Consider the following 21,358-nt stretch of genomic DNA (forward strand, 5'->3'; position numbering starts at 1 on the left):
AGAACCTTCCACCTTCTGGGAAACTCCTGCACTTACTTCCCAGGCTGCCCTGTCCCAGCGGGGAAGTCTGAGACAAGCCTCCCTGAGTCACCCCCTCCGCGGAGGTTCCCGAGCGCTGGATCCAGCCCCAGGTGCACTTGCCAGCTCCTGCGCTGCCTCATTATTCCCGAGAAGAAGCGTCGTGATTCTGCTGCAGCTTGTTGTTCTAATGACTTTTAATTGTCTTCCCCCTTTCCTCCTCCTTAGTTGCTAACTTGTCAATTTAAAGAATTCCTGATTTAAAAGGGTACTACTTTTGATGATGACAACCCCTCCAGTTAAAATTCCATTAAGTACTTCACTCAGGAAGCTTATTTAAATGATCGGAGCCAGAAAGTACAGGGAAGCTTCAAGCAGGTAGAAAAGCAGGGGTCTATGCTTCCATCCGGGTGATCTTCCTTGAAATTTGAGCACTTCGTCTGACTTATTGCCCAATTATTATTATTTACCAGTAAATAAGTTATTATACTGCTTGCTAATTTGGCTGGGAATGCTTTTTTATTTTCATCACAGAAACACTGGATTATAAAAGCAACAAGGATCACCTCCTCCAGGCCCTACATGGTACCAAGCTAAGGAAGGTAAAGTGATGCGCCACAGGGCCCTCCATTAGCTTACTGAGTGTTCTGCTCAATTCATTCATTTAACAAAAATTTACCACCTGCCAGGCACTGGCCAAGGCACTGAGGGTACAGAGGTGAACAAGACAGACGAGGCTGCTGATCGCACGAGATTACACGGGGAAAGAGTGTGCAGGCAGAGAGACGAGCAAGTGCAAAGCCCTGGGGCAGAAAGGACCAAGGTGTTTCTGAGACAGAAAAAGGAAATCAGTGCGACTGCATCCTCGTAGGTGAGGGAGCATGGCAGGAGCAAGGGCTGGAGGGAGAGACAGGATGGAAGCCTCATAGGATCTGAAAGCCTAGGGAGGGAGAACACGCTTTGTTCTAAGTAGGATGGGAACTCATTAGAGAATTTAACCAGGAAACCATATGCTCTAATCCACATTTTTAAAAACCATTTTGGCTGTGTCATAGACAATGAACGCTGTCTCAGATTTTATTTTTCTCCCTATGTCTCTGTTGTAATTTGCCGTGTTCCTTGGTAACCAAACCGAAGAAGCCACCTCGATGCTTCCAGGCTGGGTCATCCTGAGCGGGGACGGAGGCTGCTGAGCAGCACAGGTGCTCAGCGCAGACAGTGAGGAGGAGAAGGCTCCGAGGCTCACGCTCACGGATGAGGTGCCCACAGCCTATCTTTACGCAAAGTATCATGCTAGGCTCTTTAGCCAACCCGCCTTAATCAAATTCCACAAAGAACCTTCTAGTAACACTGTTCAGATAACACTATTCTTCCACAGACAACTGACTGCAATCAGCTTTTTCTATAGAAGGCATAAGGACAGCTAACCTTGCTCTCCGTTCCTCAAAGGCTACAGGAAACTACAGGAATTTTCTCCTCTAACTAGCCCTTGTGTTCGTTCTACTTTCTATGCAGATGAAGGAAAGTCAAAAGGAAAGGGAACAGGGTTCCAGAGGGTATGACGGGGAAGCAGGTGGCCAGCAAACTCGGGGTTTGGCAGCTGGATAATACCTCTTTGAATACTCCGCTTTAGCTTGTTACACAGGTCCACGCGGGGGTTATCTACATGCTCTTCTACAGATCCTGGGCTTTGTTCTGGAGAAGAAAGGCCTCTGCTAAGATCCAATGGTACTTTACCAGTGTGTGGTGGAGGGGACGCAGCAGGGCTTTGGGTGGTGGTAGGACTGCTGGACGCAGAGGAGGTGGTCAGGTCCAATGCGCCTATCCTTGAGTTCAAGGGAGAAGTCAAGGACAGCTTTCTGGCCCTCACGGGGGAGGACGTTCTGGACACAGCCAGTGGTGGTGGGGAAGAGAATTTGCGACACAGGCGTGGGGATTTGCCATCCACCAAATGTTCGCCTCTGTTGTTCTGGCTGGTAGCAAAAAACAATTCCAATGACCTAAAAATAAGAGCAAAGGCTATTAATAAATGCAACCAAGTGAAAGTGACTCCCCCGATGTCATTCAAGAACATGCTCCCTACATTAAAAGGCCACAATATCATCACACTTCTGTTGCTGGATTCCCCTTCATTTGAACGCTACTGTAGCAAGTACACCATGCTCTTGCCAAAGAAACACAGACACTTTCTTTTCAATCCTTCCTCCCCCTAGTTTTATTGACAAACAATTGACATACATCACTGAATAAGTTTAAGGCATACAGCATGACAGCTTGATTTACATATATTGTGAAAAGATTACAATCGGTTCAGCTAACATCCGTCTTCTCACATAGATACAATAAAAAGAAAAGAAAAAAGGAAAAAAGTTTTCCCTTGTGATGAGAACTCTTAGGATTTATTCTGTTAAAAACTCTCCTATATATCATAAAGCAGGGGTAACTATAGTCTTCATGTTGTACATTACATCCCTTTTACTTACTTATCTTATAATTGGAAGTTCATACCTTTTTTTTTTTTTACAGATTGGCACCTGAGTTAAGATCTCTTGCCAATCTTATTTTTTTCTTTTTTCTTCTCCTCCCCAAAGCCCCCCAGTACACAGTTGTATATTCTAGTTGTAGTTCTTTCTGGCTCTGCTGTGTGGGATGCTGCCTCAGCATGGCTTGATGAGTGGTGCCATGTCTGCGCCCAGGACCCGAACCAGTGAGACCCTGGGCTGCAGAAGCGGAGCACACAAACTTAACCACTTGGCCACGGGGTTGGCCTGGAAGTTTGTACCTTCTGACCACCTTCTTCCATTTGCCCCTTCTCCCACCCTCCACCTCTGGTAACCAAAAGTCTGATCTATGAGTTTAGTGTTTGTTTTTCTTTTTAGATTCCACATATAAGTGAGATCATACAGTAGTATCTGTCTTTCTCTGTCTGACTTATTTCACTTAGTATAGTGCCTTCAAGGTCCATCCATATTGTGGCAAATGGCAGGATTTCCTTCTTCTTTCTGGCTGAATAATATTCCATTGTATATACATACTGTAACTTCTTTATCCATTTATCCATCAGTGGACACTTAGGTTGTTTCCATGTCTTGACTATTGTAAATAATGCTGTTATTAACATGGGGTGCAGATATCTTTTTATGAGTTAGTGTTTTCATTTCTTTTGGATATATTCCCAGAAGTGTAATTGCTAGATAATATGTTACTCTATTTTTAAATTTTTTAGTATCCTCCATACTGTTTTCCATCATGATTGTACCAATTTACAATCCTACCAACAGTGCACGAGGATTCCCTTTTCTCCACATCCACGCCAGCATGTGTTATCTCTTGTCTTCTGGTAATGACCATTCTAACAGGCATCAGGTGATATCTCTTTGTGGTCTTAATTTGCATTTCCCTAATGACTAGTGATGCTAAGTATCTTTTCTCCTACCTGTTGGCCTTTCATATATCCTCTTTAGAGAAATGTCTATTCAGGTCCTTTGCCCATTTTTTCATTGGGTTGTTTTATTGCTATTGAGTTATATCAGTTCTTTATATATTTTGGATATTCACCCCTTATCAGATATATGGTTTGCAAATATTTTTTCCCATTCTGTAGGTTGTCTTTCTACTGTGCTCATGGTTTCTTTGCCTGTGCAGAAGCTTTTTAGTTTGATATAGTCTTACTTGTTTATTTTTTATTTTGTTTCTTGTGCTTTGTCGTATCCAAAAACTCATTACCAAGACCCATGTCAAGGAGCTTAATTCCTATGTTTTCTTCTGGGAGTTTCATTTTAATCCATTTCAAGTTAATTTTTGTGAGTGGTGTAAGATATGGGTCCAGTTTCATTCTTTTACATGTGAATATCCAATTATCCCAGCATTTATTGAAGAGACCATCTTTTCTCCACTGACTATTCTTGGCTCTCTTGTCAAATATTAGTTGACCGTATATGCTTGGGTTTATTTTTGGGCTCTTGATTCTCATTCATTGGTCTATTTGTCTGTTTTTACACCAGCACCATACTGTGCTGATGACTACAGCTTTACAGTATAGCTTGAAATCAGGAAATGTGATACCTTCTGCTTTGTCCTTCTTTCCCAGGATTTCTTTGGATATTTGGGGGTCTTTTGTGGTTCCATATAAATTTTAAAAGTATTTTTTCTACTTCTAAAAAATGCCATTGAAATCTGGATAGGGATTGCATTGAATCTATAGATGGCTTTTGGTAGTACTGACATTTTAACAACATTAATTATTAATCCATGAACATGAGATACCTTTCCATTTATAGGTGTCTTCTTTGATTTCTTTCCTCAATGTCTCTTAGTTTTCAGAGCAGAGATTTTTCACCTCCTTGGTCAAATTTACTCCTAAGTATTTTACTTTTTTGACGCTATTGTAAATGGGATCAATTTCTTCATTTCTTTTTCAGAAATTTCGTTGTTAGTGTATAGAAATGCTATTGGTTTTGTATGTTAATTTTATATCCTACAACTTTACTGAACTGGTTGAGTCTTTAGGATTTTCTATATACAAAATCATGTCATCTGAAAATAGAGACAGTTTTACTTCTCTCTTCCCAATTCTCATACCTTTTATCTCTTTTTCTTGCCTGATAGCTCCGGCTAGGACTTCCAGTACTATGCTGAATAGAAGTGGTGGGAGTGCGCACCCTTGTCTTGTTCCTGCTCTTAGAGGAAAAGCTTTCAACCTTTCACCACTGAGTATGATATTAGCTGTGGCTTCTCATCTATAGCCTTTACGATGTTGAGACATGTTCTTTCTACGTCTAATTACACAGGTACTTCTAGGCCTTGTCTAACCCCTTGCTACTAAGCTGTGGTCCAAAGCCCAGTGACACTGATATACTGATATTTCTGGGGAGCTTTTAGAAATGCAGAACTCAGCCTCCATGCCAGACCTAACTGCATCAGTGCCTGCAATTTAACAAGACCCCCAGGTGATTCTCATGCATATTAAAATTTGAAAAGCATAACTTTAAAAAAGGAAATAAATTGAAAACTCTAAAACAATAGAGTTGGCTTCCAAATAATCACAGAGCAAGCAAAGCCCACTGCAAGTCTTCAGAGTTCTCCACTTCTTCCCTCAGGAACAATGCGAGTTCTACTCACCTCCTTCTAGGGGCAGGGCACAGTAAGTTCAAAGGCAAGCCAATACCCTAAAGGCTGCCCCAGAACTGGGCTGCTCATCTGCATGGAGAACCAGAAACCAGGAGAGCCGTCCTTTCATGACAGGCAAATACCAGGCCTACCTGACGGGGATGGAGGTAAAAGGCCTCTTGTAGATGTCAGAAAGCTTCGCCAGCACCACAGCTGCTGTGGTGAAAATCCGATAGGTGTGCAGGAAGGTGTTGAGGAAATCGATACTAAGAAACCGTAAGTCTGTCAGCCGCTCCAAGAGGCGCTCCACGCTGGCATAACGGATCTGGGGCACTTTGCAGGAGTTGAGTGTTTTACTGAAGCAAATGTCAGTGTCATCCTTATGAAGACGGGCATCAGACCTGTGCACAAACCAGGAACATGAGAACCAAACCGGGATGCGGCTTCTTCTCAGCCACTGAGTATTTTAGTATTTGTAAACACACACTTGGGTCTGGCCTTCCCATTGCATTTGATAAAGGATGCTGTTATGACATATTACATACTATAAGGCAGAGCTATAAAAAGACCAAATATGCCATTATAATTTAGGAAGGTCACAATTAATTGTGGAGATGGTAATAATAATTCATTTCACTCTGTGGATTCCTTGCGTAGGGGAAGAAAAATAATTTGCCCTCTACTTTTCTGAGTTCTTAGCAGAGACCCCTGTAATAAAAGATAGGTTAACAAGAGAAAAGCAAACAGAAGTTTATTGACACGTGTGCTCATATATGCATGGGAGATACTCAAGGAAAATGAGTAACTTCCTGAGGTGGCTTAGCATTCCAGCTTAAATACCATCTTAATAGAGAGAGAGATGTAGGCCTCTTAGGGGAGAGTAAGTGATTTTTAGGAAAGATGAATGGACCTTCAGAAGAATAGATGGGAGGTGCGACAGTTTGTGACAGTCTGTCTGGGTATGGTATGGACTTCTAGCCTCCTCTCCTGTGATAAGGGTCAATCCTCCCTGGGGAAGAAATTCCAGGGGAAAGGATTGATGACAATTGAGTTCCTTTTGGAGGCTCTGTCTGTAGGCAGACAAGGGACGTTCAGAGAAAGTCCCTCCCACCCCACATTTGCTCCTTTTCAAGCGCCTACAGCTCAGAATAACCAATATACGAAAGGGCCATATTTTGGGGTGGCACATTCTGCTACCCTTCACTTCTCTCTCCAGTTCAATTACATTTTAGTAGGGAAATGAAACCAAAAGCCCTATTTAGGAAAGGTATTGCTTATGCCCTTAAATCAGAATACCAGAAGTGCGCTTAAAAAGTAATGCAGGACATTCTCCTCACACAGAGGAGCGGGCAGGGAGACACACATACATCACGCTATATCTGTGGTACTTCTTTTTCTCATTTCTAATTTTGTGCGTTTGTTCTTCCCCCTTTTTTCTTGACTAACTGACTAATGGATTATATTATTAGGTATTTCTTCCTCTAGAACTTGCTCTTTATCAAATCTACTGTTTTTCTATATTTTAACCTATTAATGTCTGTTCTTATCTTAATTATTTCCTTCCTACACTTTCCTACAGTTTATTTTGTCATTCTTTTTGTAACTTCTTGAATTGAATACTTTAATTCATTTCATTCTTCCTAGCTTATTAATGCATTTAAGGCTATCCATTTTATGAGTCCAGTTTAATCCATAAGTTGTGTGAAACGTTATGTTTTCAATATTCTGCAATATTAAAAATATCTTCATTAAGTAATGAGCGACATATAGGCCGTGACCCTCCTAGAGATTCTCGGTGAAGAGCACCCGCCACGGCCCCGGCAGTGCTCTGCTTCTTCTCAGTCGGTGAAACAGCCCATCTGGCTGCTCCTCACCCGGACTGATGCAGGAGAAGGCCGAGTGACCTGCGGCGAAGGTTCACACAGGAGCCCTTACGGCCCCTGGCTGCACATCTATTAGAAAGAGCGAAAGAGGCCAAGTTTGCAAAAGGAAAAGCTTAGAAGCAGAGGCTGAATCCAAATGGGGCTCAAAGAAATACACACGTTTTCTAGGACTGCCCAGAGCCTTCCCATGCCCTCCTGAGGCCCCTCGTTCACCGTCACTGCAGCATCTCAGAACAGGCCATCAGTGAGTCCTGGATTTTACCATCTGATTAAAGACACACTACAGGGCTGGTGACACTCAGTGAGGCAACTGCTTGCTAAGAACCAACTGGCTTGTTGTGAACGCCCTTAATTAGCCCTTTCAACACTTGGGGGGATTTTAAATTACATGTTTATTTTCTTTTGGATAAAAACGAATCAATAGCTCTCTTAGCTTGCTCTTGAAAACTTCCCGCCCCAAAGGATGCTCAGTTCAGGCGGAAGTACTTCATCTGTGGGCCTGAAAGAGCATTTTAAATAAGCAGCTTACCCCTGGTGAGGAGCTCAGAGTGGACTGTTGGTTTTAGTCACATTACTGATCTCGAAAATACACAAGCGCATCTTTTGAGATTCTTGAAAACAGCGTGGCTCTTTCTTCCACGCAATATGTGGCCCTCAACCAACTTTACTTTTCTGGTCCTTAATTTTCTCATTTGTAAAAAGATCTTAGAAGCTTCTATGAATCAGTCTGTCTAGAAGATGGCTGATAGAGGTAATCACTTTTTCTCTCGCCATTTTCCCACCAAAAATCTCTATAGTCTAAGAAAGTTGAGGTCAACTATTATTTATTTATTTTTTTATTCTTTTAAAGATTGGCACCTGAGCTAACAACTGTTGCCAATCTTCTTTTATTTTCCCTGCTTTTTCTCCCCAAATCCCCCAAGTACATAGTTGTATATTTTAGTTGTGGGTCCTTCTAGTTGTGGTATGTGGGATGCCACCTCAATGTGGCCTAAGGAGTGGTGCCATGTCGGTGCCCAGGATCCGAACCGGTGAAACTAAAGCTAAACCGGTGAAGCTAAAGCAGAGAGCGCGAACTTAACCACTTGGCCATGGGGCTGGGCCCAGAGGTCAACTATCATTAAAAGAAGGCAAGCTTTAACCCATACACATAAAATGTAAAACACCACTTATAGGGATATTTTCACCTAATAAATGTCATGATTTTCCATTCTAATTGTAGTTTTGAGCTTTGCATCTTTTGACTACAATTACTTTAATCAAAACACTAAAGAGGAAAAATATGTTGTAGCCAACATGAAATTAAAATAAAACCAACTAATTACACCACTGTCCTTCAAAATTGTGATTAAATTTTCATTTTAAGAAAAGAAATTAAATATTATGAAATTATTTAATTTTCCCTTATTACACAGCACGAGATCTTAGTTTATTTCCTAAGGGACTCTCAAGAAAGACATAATGCGTTACTTAAGACTCCTATGATAATAGCAACTCCTTTTTGGTAAACACTTTAAAAAGCAATCTTGAGACATCAAACTCAAATCACCTATAATTAGTAAGTTTTAAAAGGAAGTGAGTGCCTGCAAAGTGATGCCATGTCAGTAACAAGACACAATTAAGACAGGATAATTTTTTCTTTTAACTCTGCAAAATGTCTTTTTTTTTCAATGTATGTAGCCAGAGAGATTCACAGGGAGGCAAGAACACAGGGTTTAGGGTAGAATAGGGACATGGAGGCGATCATCAGAAGGAACAGAGATTGCAAAACCATCCTCTTCTCTGATTGAGGAGAACCAGGCTCACTGAGGCAGGGAAAATAAAAGGATGAAATATATGAGACTTTGCCTTGGGAATACATCTAGCATAGTATAGATTAGCATCAAAACACATGTGACTCTAATAGAAAATCCTTACAGCCCGAGATACAGATTTCTGTCCTCGCAGGAGAGTAATTCCTACTCAGTTAAGTGCCACCTCTCTGCACCCAAAACCAGGACGGTCTTGGTCTGTATGGGATACGGGAGGTGGTTATACAAACAAGACTGGAACATGGACACTGGTCAAACTGCCATCAAAGCAGATAGAAGATGCATTGGGGCGCCAGGCATAACCAGTCAGACAAAAAACTAAAGCTTTTACCTGTATTAATTTTTAAAGTCCACAAAATGTATGTATGGTGGGTGTGCAGCTGCCCTAGGGTTTAGAAGCTCATAACTCAGCTGCAACGTCCAATTTACACATTCTAAAGCAGTCAGACGTTCATGGCTGTCTAATCTTCAAGAAGGCACTTTTAAAAAATGAATAAAAATAATATGTATTATTTTGTGAAATAATAAAATAAGAACCCTATGGTAGAATTTAAGAAGAAATAAGAAGAAGAAAATTCTAACCCAATGATGTGAATTTTAAAGTTAAGCCATAATTTGGACCTTTTGACCTAATATTCCATACTTTTTTTAATCTTAGCATTATGTATTTTTAACTAATCTGTTTTTTTAAAAAAACTATACTGGATCCAGCCCAGTAGCGTACTGGTTAAGCATGCACACTCCACTTTGGCAGCTCAGGGTTCACAGGTTTGGATCCCAGGCATGGACCTACACACCGCTTGTCAAGCCATGCTGTGGGGGCATCCCACATCCAAAATAGAGGAAGATTGGCACAGATTGTTAGCTCAGGGCCAATCTTCCTCACACACACACACACACAAAACCTATACTAAATTTAAAACCTAAAAAACTGAATGCTAAAGGAATTTTTGCCCTAGCGTTTTAAAATGATCATAACCAAAATGTTTTTAAATTTGACTGGTAATTTACTATATTATCACTCTTTTATAATTTTTTTCTGTAGTAATTATGGTACTAGTATAATATACTCTCCCTTCATCTGATACAATAATCAATAAGTTTTAAAATTCGTACCATTGGGATAATGCCAATTATAGTTAATACCTATCAGAAGAGGAAAATTAATGCTATTTATTGCTTTAGCATAAGCAGCTCAGACCTAAAAAATATCCACATACAAAGGCATGGAAGTCAAAGATTTTCTTAGTTTCATGTAACTTTTTCTGAAAGATATAATAGGACTGCTTTTAAAAATACATTTTGTTCTTAGAATTTGGAAGGCAAATAACCAAGAAAATGAGAGTAGGGAACAATTTGGTCAGCTTCAAAATACTCCCAAAACAATTTCTGGATTTGGAAACAAAAAAGTGTGTAGAGAGAAAAGCATTAATACAGACAGCTATGACACATCATTATTAATAAAACTTCTCATTTTAAACTATAGTTTCCCAATTGATCACTTTAAATTATAGGATTTCCTTTGTTAACAGAACACATAGAGGGCAGGAGAGCAGCCCTGGGCACTAGTCTCTGGGGCACATCCATATCTAGGCAGTGGATACACGGTACCATGGAAAAGCCAGTCGATTCACGTTGAGTATCATCAAAATCTAAAGGTATCTCTACAACCAGACCTGAGTAATATGATTCATACCCACTGGAAAGATGCCAAAAGAATCTGCCATATTTTGGTCCACTCTCTGACCTTGGACACATCTGGCTGTCACAACTTTTTATATGGAACTTGAAAATCTAGACAGGCTTTTGTCCTGAGTGAAGGCATGTGTAACAGTATGAAAAACAATTTTTCTATGCTTGAGTCAATGCACTATGAATCTGAAAAACCACTTTGATAGTCTTAGTATTTATAATGGCGTATTACGAATCATCGCATTACTGTCAAGAAACATATTCACAATATGAAGCAACATCCTACTGAAGCAATATTTTATTCAGGGTGCTATATTCTCTACCAATTTGATCTTGATTAAAATGCAAGAGAAAGGATTATCACACTTACTTAATCATATGTGGCACAGTAACTTTGGAATTCTCTTCAAACACTATAGTCATTAAACCATTACACCGTATATTGTCCACACACTGTGAAATTAAAAAATAGACAATTAGAACCCACATGAAAACCTAAGCAGATCATATATTCTTGGAATTGTTTATAGCCACAAAAAAAATTGGGTTTCTCATCTGTGCACACGTGCGTGCACGCACACACACACACAGCAGCAGGTAAACATTACACACTGAAGAACAGATTCATTATCCAGATACCAAACAGTGTACCTGGCAAACACCTGAGGACAGACAGAAGGGCTATATTTTCCTGGAATGTGTTTCCCAAGGATTCTGAACATGACGTCACATGGTCACAATTCTCTGGTGGTAGCAGCACTCTGTACTCCAGAGGTTTATACCTTTCTATGGTGACTGCCTCTGCTATATTCATTCTCTGCCCTAGGGGGCGGTATGGGGCAGGCAGAGTAGAGATGGTGACTTCCTTGGATGGAATTCATCTTCAATCTCACCAGTACGCTCTGTGCCTCCTTCTCAGGTGTTTTTTTGCCAATAAATTCCCACATTTTGCTAGTTTCTCTAGCAGTTTCTATTGGCACCATGTTGGTTTGGTGAGGAAGCATTGCATAACTTCTCCTGTTTCTGGCACACATAAAGCCCTGTTCATTTTTTCTCTTTTCTTTCTAAGAGGAAAACTCAGGAACTTTAGCTAATTTTCTCTGCCTTCTTTATTTATATCTATGTTTCATCAATTTAAAATTTCCCTTTGCAATTATTTTGGGTTAAAGAAGGATTTATTTTGAATTATACATATTACTTTTGAACAAAACAGAAAACGAGAAAAGATAGAAACAATTTTTAAAATCAGAAATTACTTCTAGTTCCTAAGACATCATGTAGTGCTTTTTGACTGCAATTAAACAGTGTGAAGAAGCTGATTGCCAAGTACCTTCACAAAGGTCTGGAACCCAGGGTTCACCTGAACCCCAATGTCTAATGAAGGAGTGAATATGTGGATAAGAAACTATGGATCACCATTCAGTCTACTTAGTATATTAGCCTTTATCATACTTGTTTTTCCTCAAAAATTTGTTTCCTTAGGTCTTCTGCCATCGTTTCAATGACCAGGCAATGCCAACTTCTGGGAATAAAGTGGAAATTTTAAAGTTCCCCTTCTACTCATTTCCTTAAACTATAGCATCTGGAAATAATTTGGAGTTATCTTTTTGTATGAATAATTACAGATATCTATCTATCAATTTGGTTATATATCATTATATGTGAGTTCATACTCCATCTTATTCCCACAAGGTAGATTACAAAAGCACATATAAGACAAAAGTCAAGATAAGTAAGAAAATAGAGAGGATTTGGATAAAGGGTGGAAAACAATAAGATGAAGCCTGAAATGAAGCCACCACACATACTTTATGTTGAGAAGTCCCAAACACTTGCTATAGGTGAGCCTCAAAATTAGCTAGGTTATGGAACAGCCAATTCAAAGGGGGACACGTGGTCAGCTACAAAATTCACAGTTTAGTAGAAGTTCAATTAATCCTAGAATCCTAGAATCCAGAGAAAAATTATTTCATGGGTTCTCATAAAGAAAATATTGAATAATGAAATAAGCAATGTCCTCATCAACATCCTTAAAGTAATTACAAGTTTTACCAAATTGTCTCTTATAAAGGAAGGAATTGGATTTCATCTGGTAGGCAGATGGAAGCCACTGAGGGTTTCTAAGTGGTCCATTTATGCTGAAAGATCTACAGCTGGCCTCATGGAGGTGTTCACTGGAAAAGAGAGAAGAATAAATGGAGACCCAGAGATCATCAGAACGATATTCTGAGTCAATAAGTGGAACGATTCATGCCTCCCCTGAGGCAGACCATGGGAATGAAGAGGAAGGGATAGAGATAAATATTTGGAAGAAAGAAAGAACAGAAATTGATGTTCTTGAATAAAATCAAGAGAAAAAAAGATAAAAGTCAAAGATGACCATTGCTATTATACAATTTAAGATTTTTCTGATGCAAATATATTTAAAAGTAATAAAGAATGGCCAAATCTCTCTTGAATGATACAGAACTTAACCAAAACTAGTCTATCTTTTGAATTCTCAAGCTCACCAAGAAGGTGCACTGATTATACAGCACTAGGAGTTTTATTAAATGAGCGTCTCATGTGTGCATTTATTGAGTACTCATTATGTGACAGACACTGGGCTAAGCACTGGGAGACAAGGGTGAAGAGCAGAGAAAGAAGATATGACAGACCTTCAAAGAGGAATAAAGCAAACACTTCAGATTCACTTTCGTAATTTCAGTGGAAAAATATAGGTTAACATAATCCCTGTTTTATGAAACTATGGGGGGGCGGCGGGGCAAGGGGAAAGGGTTATATGGGGACAGAGGTTGCACACAAAGAGGGAAAGGAGGAGAGGATACGTAATCCTTTACCCCAGGGATCTTTCTAGCTACTTGTCAGCTTTTTTTCACTCTCAATGTTTCTGAAACACCATGAGGATGCCACTTGGTTAACCAATACAGGAAGTGGGAGGGCAGAGATACATAGTGTCAGTGGGAATTGTGGAAAATGAACAACTTCCTTCAATTTCCTTTAACATTCTAAGCAAATGGCATAGTTACAGAGACAACAGCCTTAGGATGACTTAGGACTAAGTTTCCATGTTTAGGTTCTCTATTTGGTTCTTTGACAGATCAGCCTGGTCCTTTTTACACAGTCATCTGTTCTTTCTTTCTGGTTTCTTCTCTCTATCTCTGTCTCTCTCTTTCTTTATAGCTTTATTATATTTTAAACACTCTTATTTTACAATCTTTTCCAAGTCATCACTCTACTATCTGAGTTTCTAGCAGTGCTAATTACACTGTTCACTGTGTGTTCTGACTCTTACTCATGATAGATAATTGACTCACAGGATTTCTAATTGTCGACTTTGAGCACATTGTCACAAGCCCTGACCTGTGGAAGTGTTGCTAACGGAGTCACTTCGTGTTTGCTTCTACCAAGCATTTGCCAAAATTTATTTTTACATTAATTTCTCAGTTTGGAATTTTCACACCATGTGAATATTATAAATCTGAATGTCAAATCCATAGACCAGAAACACATTCATGTTTTTCAAAGGAGATTTTTAAAAATTCAGAACCCAACACAAAGACAAACTTCCTTATTTTTCTCCTGGCCTAAAGGGTAGAGTTTTTTAGTTCTTCTTTCACACAAGGGACAGCCTTCCAATGTCCAGGCTCTAAACAGGGATCTCAGTTTCTTTAAGAGCCCCAAGGCTAGCACTGACTCCCTTTGGGACCAATATCCAATCCAAAATCGTTCCCAGGTCTCTACGTCTTCAGCTTACAACATTTCTGCTCTGACTTTAAGTGCCCTTGTTATTTCTGGCAACTAGAGATTTACAGATTTATATCTGTAAATATCACCAATGTATTAAATTTTTCTATTATACTGTTTCTATGTGTTAAAGACGTCGGTTTTGTGGCTAAGGGGAATCTAAATCAGCTCAGTCCCCCACTGCTGGAATTAGAACTGGAGATGAATGTTTTAGATCCAAAAGAGAAGATTTATGTGACCATTTCTGAACATCTCATTATCCAATGTCAGATCTCATTCATAAATCTTTCTGATTCATTGTGTGAAGCATTAAAATAATTTTCAATAGGAAGAAAAGGAAATTTTCACTTACACTCAAGTTTCAGGAGAACAAAACATACATGCAGTCTGAACTACAGCTCAAAAGACCATATAACGAAAAGTCATATTTTAGTCGTACAAAAAAGTCTTTGATAACTGACACACAATCTTTAATCGATCCATGGGATGGATGGAGATATATATAGATAGATAGATAATACATATACACATATATATGTATACATAAAATGTATTACGGTATATTTATAATAGAGGAGTGTTTTGAAATCGGCTCCTCATTTCTTAAAGGCTCTACAGACAGGCTCCATGCACAATACGGGTGTGAACAAATAGAACTCCTTGGGCCTCTGGGTCCAATAACCCACTTCAACCAGCATAGTGTGCTTTTACCTTACCTCCATTTGGGACTTTCAGTAATGCTGCACTGGAGAAAGAGTTCTTTTCCAGAAAAAAGGTTAAACTACAATAGAATTTGCATATATGAATGTGTGTATGAATATATTTATATTGGAAGGCATAGTGCATATTCATGATCATATAAGCATATATCTTGGTTGTGTTGGAGAGAAGAGATTGAGCCTGGGGAAAATGAATACAGTTTACTCATTTGGGAAGAAATACAAGAAAATAACCAGGGTGTCACCTATCTTTAAGGCCACATTGAATTTATGTGAATTACAGTAAATCTTGAAATTAATAGGATAACCAAAGCAGATTCCTAGGCATGGATATTCCAGTTCAGTTTGTGATGACTATGACTAGGGTGGGACCTGGGGATCAGTCTGTTCACAAAAGCCCCAGGTGATTTTGACACAGCCGATCCTTGGCCAAGGGGTGAGAATGACTTCTCCAGCAGGATTTTTTGAGGGTCTTGCTTAAGGCAATACCTGTTCAGAGGTCAATGGTCTACTGTGTCACCATATGTTTTTTACCTTCTTAATATTTCTAAGTAGCAGGAAGAAAGCTTAGATTCAATTTTTCTCTTTTAATTCACCTTTTTATGGTAAAGTAGAAAATTTCCTATTGATTCTAGAGAAGCTATTTTAAGGGAAAAAGCATGTTAGTATGCTACCTATTTGCCTATACAAGGTCTATATTTTGATACATCTGCCCAAACCAAGAAACTCAGGGGTGAATTTTAATTCTGCATTTTAGTTAATACCCATAATTACAGAAAAACCTGTTTAATACACCATTATGTATGACAGTAAGACAAGCACAAATGAAGGCAATATATTGAAATGAATGGTCAAATCTTCAGCCTCAATTTTTTCTCTATAAATAGATGAAAAAGGGAAGAATTATTGGTCAGGACCATTAGCCACTTGCACATTTTATTGGAGGCGCCAACGGTTAATTATGGCCTTACTTGTGTAACTAAAAGTGTAATTAATCATTCAAGCAATTGTTACTTCTAAAAATTACAGCTTCGGAGAGAGAGGCCTGCAAAACCAAAAGTCTTTATTTTTCTGCAGAATCTTTATGTGAAACTGGGATTGTGTCAATACTCAGGAACCACTTTATTATCTCAAAACAAGAGCCACATGTGATTAGCGTAACAGTACAACAGCTTAGCAAGGTGGCATCAAATCAAGCCGCAAAAAAATTAAGATTTTGCCAAATAAAGAGTGACAAAAATAAAAAGACAAAATAATGGAGAACATAGTCATAATTTGAACTGAAAGAAAATATTCATTTCCCTAGTCTGTAAGGATAGCTCCAATGAATAAACGTCTATCTGGTATAAACAGATTTCTTAATAGAAATAGTGGAAAACATTAATCTCATTGATAATTATAGAAATGTACATTAAAGCCACTAGAAAGCAATACCACTTTTCCATTAAATAGGAAAATGTGATAAATGTGACAAAATCAACATTGGCAGGACTTAGAAGAAAGTCGCATAGTTATCTTGCTGATGATGTAGTGAAATGATGAGTTAAATATTTCTTGGAGCATTATGTCAGTCTGTTGAGTCACAAATCATGAAATCATGAACATGGTCAGGCCCTCTGACCCAGCCTTTCCCGCTTTGGGGAAGATATACCAACGAGGGACCTTGAAAGGGGAGAAACTTCCCTACACAAAGATGTTTAGCACCACACCATACATTAATGCTAACACTTGGAAACGGCCCACATGCCTAATAAGAAGACACCAACACCTGTTAGAAGACAACAATACGAAGAATTTGTAGGACGAGAGAAAGATGTAAATGAGGTAAAAGGCAAGAAAAGATGCATAAATACACTGAGAGACAAACCATAAAATTATTTCAGTATGGCAAGATCGTGGGGGGTTTAGAGATGGAAACAGTTGACATTCAGGACAGAGTTTCTTTAATTTAATTGTGCAAAAGTGATCTGTGGAGCTTGTTAAGCCTGTGGGCTGTCTAGAATGTGGGTTCAGGAATCTGCATTTTTAAAAGAACTCTCTGGTAATTCTAATACAGTTATCTGTGGAAAATATTTTGATAAACATTTATTTAGTGTGAGGGGTGCTGGGATTATTTGTAGTTCCTTTTTGTGTCCATATATTTTTTTTTTTTTTGAGGAAGATCAGCCCTGAGCTAACATCTGCCAATCCTCCCAATCCTCCTCTTTTTGCTGAGGAAGCCTGGCCCTGAGCTAACATCGTGCCCATCTTCCACTACTTTATATGTGGGACGCCTGCCACAGCATGGCTTGCCAAGCGGTGCCACGTCCGCACCCAGGATCCGAACCGGTGAACCCCGGGCTGCTGAAGCGGAACATGCCCACTTAACTGCTGTGCCACCAAGCCAGCCCCTCCATATTTTTATATATATTTTGTACATAATAAAATATTAAAAAGTACTTTTCCAGCATTTGGTAGGCCCATCTTATTAATAATGAATATGCCCAGAGACATACTTGGGAGACGGACAAATTCCATCAATGTAGGTACAGCACACAAATTTCCCCAGAAAATGAAAATGCTTTAAGTGGGGAACGAAGCCCAGCTGAGATGCAGACTGCTGGGCAGCAGGCTAGGCTCAATCAATAGTGGAGCGCTCTGTGCGCACCACCCACCCTTCAAACTCTGCCTCAGGAAAATCACTAAGTATCTCAGAGCACTCACTACCAAACTCAGTCTTTACCAGTGTTGACACGTGACCGCCCCCTCTTCCTTGATACATTTTCCTCCCTTGACTTCCAGGATGCCATGCCATCTTGGCTGTCCCCCACACTGGTGGTTCCTTCTCAGTCCTTTTTGCTGTTATCCCTGATGCCTCACTCAGACCACAGCCCACGTCTCATTTCTATCTATACTTGCTCCCTGGGTGATCTCAGCAGTCTCACAGCCTTAAATTCCACTTAAATGGCATAGAGTCTCTCTCCCCTAAACGGTGACCTTCTGCATCCCTTTGCTTACTTAACAATGCTATTTAAATGACTTCCTCTTTTTCAATTTTCCCTCTCACACATTTCACTTCAGCTTCTCTGACCTTCATGCTATTACTCAAAATATGCAGTGTCTTCTTGCTCTAGAGTCTTTGCAATGGCTGTTCCCTCTGTTTGGAATGACTTTCGCTTCAACACACATCTACATAGTATTTCCATGACCTGCTACAGTCTTTGTTTAGATGCCTTCTTCAGAATGAGATGACCAACTTTTTAAAACCGTACCAACTCACACCTGCCTCCAGGGGTCCAATTCTTCTTACCCTGCCCTGTCGCCTTCTAACATAAAATAGTGTGTACTTATTTATGATGTTTACTGTTCATTTTCAGTCTTCCCCACACTAGAATGTAAGCTACACAAGGCTAGGGAATTTTTTGTTGCCTTTGCCTCTCTTGTTGATGATGCATCACAAATGCCTAAACAGTGCCTGGCATACAGTGTCACCGCATGAATGTATTTGTGGAATGAATGAAATCATAAGCGTCAAAGCCACACAATATCAAGGCTCTGCTGAACATAGTAATTGTATGTCATGATATCACTGTCACTCAAAGATACAACTTTCCGTTAGCTTCCTTCTCCTATTCAATTGTACAAAGCATCTAGTACAATTTACCATGTAAGCCACAGCAGCTTGGAGAAACAGGAGGAAGCTGTACACATCTGCCTCAAGAAATAGTCTAAGTAGACAGACTCACTTGGATGCTTCCGGCAGGCAAAGCTTTGGATCCTCTCCTTAAAGGTCTTGGTATAGAATCATTCACACATCCCATGGGTCTTTCTCTCTTGGCAATGCCTCACCAGGTACCCTAAGGAAGGTCACTTAAGGCTTGTATCAACTCTGTATCTCAGGAGCCCCAGATACATCATAAGGTAGAAGCTGGAAGCAGCTGGAAACGTCTTTGCCTACGCTCGCATTCCCCTCACTCTTCCTAATTGTCCTGGCTTCACAACACCTACAAAATTGTGTTGCATTAAGCTGTCTACTTCCCTTTCTTCCCTATTAGCCTGCGTGTCTCTTTGAGAACAGGGACCATCCCATATCCCTGGGACCTACACGATACCTGGCAGCATGTGGTGATTGCTCGATAAACATTCATAGAATCAACAAGCAATTCAGAGTTTCATAAGATAAGAGATGCATTAGAGAGACTTAATTAAAGTATTAATATATACAGCATAGAGCTAATGAAAGTATTAATAAGTCACCACAAGGATGTAATTATGCAAATATACAAGATCCCATATTTTCATTCCTTTGTTAGCCAGAAAAGAAGTTCCTTCACTTCTAGCTCTTTATTCACCATCAAAGCAGTCTTGGGGGTAGACAGCAAATATCCAGCATTCCGGTAGAGGACGTTTAGACTGTTAATAAAAAACCTGGATTAGGTTTCGGTCCTGACTCAGTTGTGTAACTTTGGACAAACGTTTAGACTTCTAAACCTTAGGTTTCTCACCCATGAAATGGGACTAATATTTCTGTTTACCTCCAGAATACTATTGTAAGGGTCAAATGAGATTAAGTCTGTAAAATTTCTTTAACGTATAAAAATAATTACTTCTGCCATTCATTCTCTTTCTATCTCCCCTCAGTTTTTAGTCACTCAGAAAGAAAATGAAGTATCTGAAGAACTATGATACGGTTCATGTTTTTACCTAAGTCATATATAAATTACTATGAGCTCTTCAAAAAAAGAAGGCAATGGAAGCTACAGTATATGCCTTTTCTGTCTGCCCTAATCCTCCTTGAGTTAACAACTCTGAAGATAATCTTTTAATACTTTCCTTACACTGCTTCACTTTTCTCCTGTGCTGGCTAATGGAGCCACAGTTAACGTGGAGCTTGGATTTAGGAATGCCCAGCTCCAATCTTTACTAGTTTTGACATTTTTCCAAATCCTGAGTAAACAGAGCCATTCCCCGATGCGGCACTGATGATCCAGGAAAGGTAAGCAAATCTGTTCCCTATTCTTTCCTACACAAAACACATGAGCTCATTTCAGATCTCATACCACAGACAGCATCCCTTCTTTGGTATGATTCCTTAATTTGTGAGGTCTCGCCAGAGCCCTTGTTAGCTGTTTTTGTATCTCTCAACATTTTCTTACCTCAGAAACAAATAAGCAAAAAAAAATCTAATGGGGTCATTGGACAATTTATTACTAACAGGGCAATTTTAACACTGTTCAACATAAGGGATGACATTTACAGCTTGTACAAAAATGCTTTGGAACTAAAATGCAAGTACTAAATTTCAGGTAAATTTTAACCTTAAACAGAAAAACAGCAACAACAATACATGATCCCAGCATATCAAGATCCATAGTGGTTACAGTAGCATGGTAATCAGATGTAATTTTTTAAGAAAAATAAAATAACTCTAAAAGACCTCCCCAAAAATTTATGTTGTGAAATTAAAAAAAAAAAAAAAGTATGGCAAAAGTCAGTTGCTCACCTGACTTATGTCGCTCATCCAGGCAGCTTTCTCCTGGCGTGAAGGTGCTAACAAGACCACCGTGAAGGGGGCAGCATCAGGGGGCTCCACCACGATTTTAAAATCCAGGTGTCCAAACATTTGCCCAGAACCTTTGGCTTCAACACACAAAAACCAAGCAAGTAGATGTTACTACAAAAACACGAGTGATAGCTGCTTTAACATAGTTCTAGTAACATGATCGATGTGCATGCAAGTCCAAAATCTTATTTCGGCAATGTGGTACTTCTCAGGCACGCGGAAGGCTTCCGTGAGCCCATAAGCAGATGAAGAAGCTGAGGTCTGTACTCTCAGGACTAGGATGCTGGTGTCCTCACTTCCTGTTTCTGTTTTTTTTAATTTCCATAATCTACACAATTCCAACACTCTAATTCAATTCCTTTCTTCTCTGCCTGCTACTAAAAAGTCACTATCACGAGACCAACTCAGTAAAATATGAATTCCCAAAGATGGTTTAACAAGGCTCACAGGTTAAATGGCTCAATAGGATTTTTCATATATAAGTGACTTCAGGGAGTTTATTCTCAGCACGTCTCCTGCCTCCTTAAGCAGCTCTTCTGAGCTGTAAATTAATAAAAACTCGTGGGACCTTTCTTATGCTAAGTGATGGAACGTGACTTACAATCATCGTCACCGGCATCGGGCTCCTCAATCAACGTACATTCTATTAGAGACAGAACCCCACCTGTCTGGAAACGAAACAAGTCTTCATTAAGAGGCTGAGTTCTGCACAGCCTGGAAAGCTCTGATTTGTAAACCTTATATTCAAGTTGCCATAGAAGAAAGCATAGCAATTCTGCATCAGAAATAATTTTTCATAGATTCCAAAATTAAAGTTAGACAGGTAAAAAGTAATTG

At 39.5% G+C, this 21,358-nt stretch overlaps 1 protein-coding gene across 26 annotated transcripts in view; it reads right to left on the reverse strand.

Annotated features, from left to right (window-relative positions):
- The window catches only part of RASGRF2 (Ras protein specific guanine nucleotide releasing factor 2), a 214,970-nt gene that overhangs the window by 91,159 nt on the left and 102,453 nt on the right, over positions 1 to 21,358 (reverse strand). For 24 of the 26 annotated variants that reach the window (XM_070234592.1, XM_070234603.1, XM_070234591.1 and 21 more), the window contains 5 exons: positions 21,123 to 21,189; positions 20,462 to 20,598; positions 10,884 to 10,966; positions 5,280 to 5,528; positions 1,630 to 2,018 (listed from right to left, as the gene is read on the reverse strand). In XM_070234592.1, the coding sequence (XP_070090693.1) occupies positions 1,630 to 2,018; positions 5,280 to 5,528; positions 10,884 to 10,966; positions 20,462 to 20,598; positions 21,123 to 21,189 (925 nt within the window). The remainder of the gene's footprint in view (positions 1 to 1,629; positions 2,019 to 5,279; positions 5,529 to 10,883; positions 10,967 to 20,461; positions 20,599 to 21,122; positions 21,190 to 21,358) is intronic. The other 2 variants (XM_070234586.1, XM_070234585.1) reach the window with 1 other exon arrangement.

This window comes from Equus caballus, chromosome 14 (genome assembly GCF_041296265.1).
Source record: "Equus caballus isolate H_3958 breed thoroughbred chromosome 14, TB-T2T, whole genome shotgun sequence".
Taxonomy (NCBI): domain Eukaryota; kingdom Metazoa; phylum Chordata; class Mammalia; order Perissodactyla; family Equidae; genus Equus; species Equus caballus.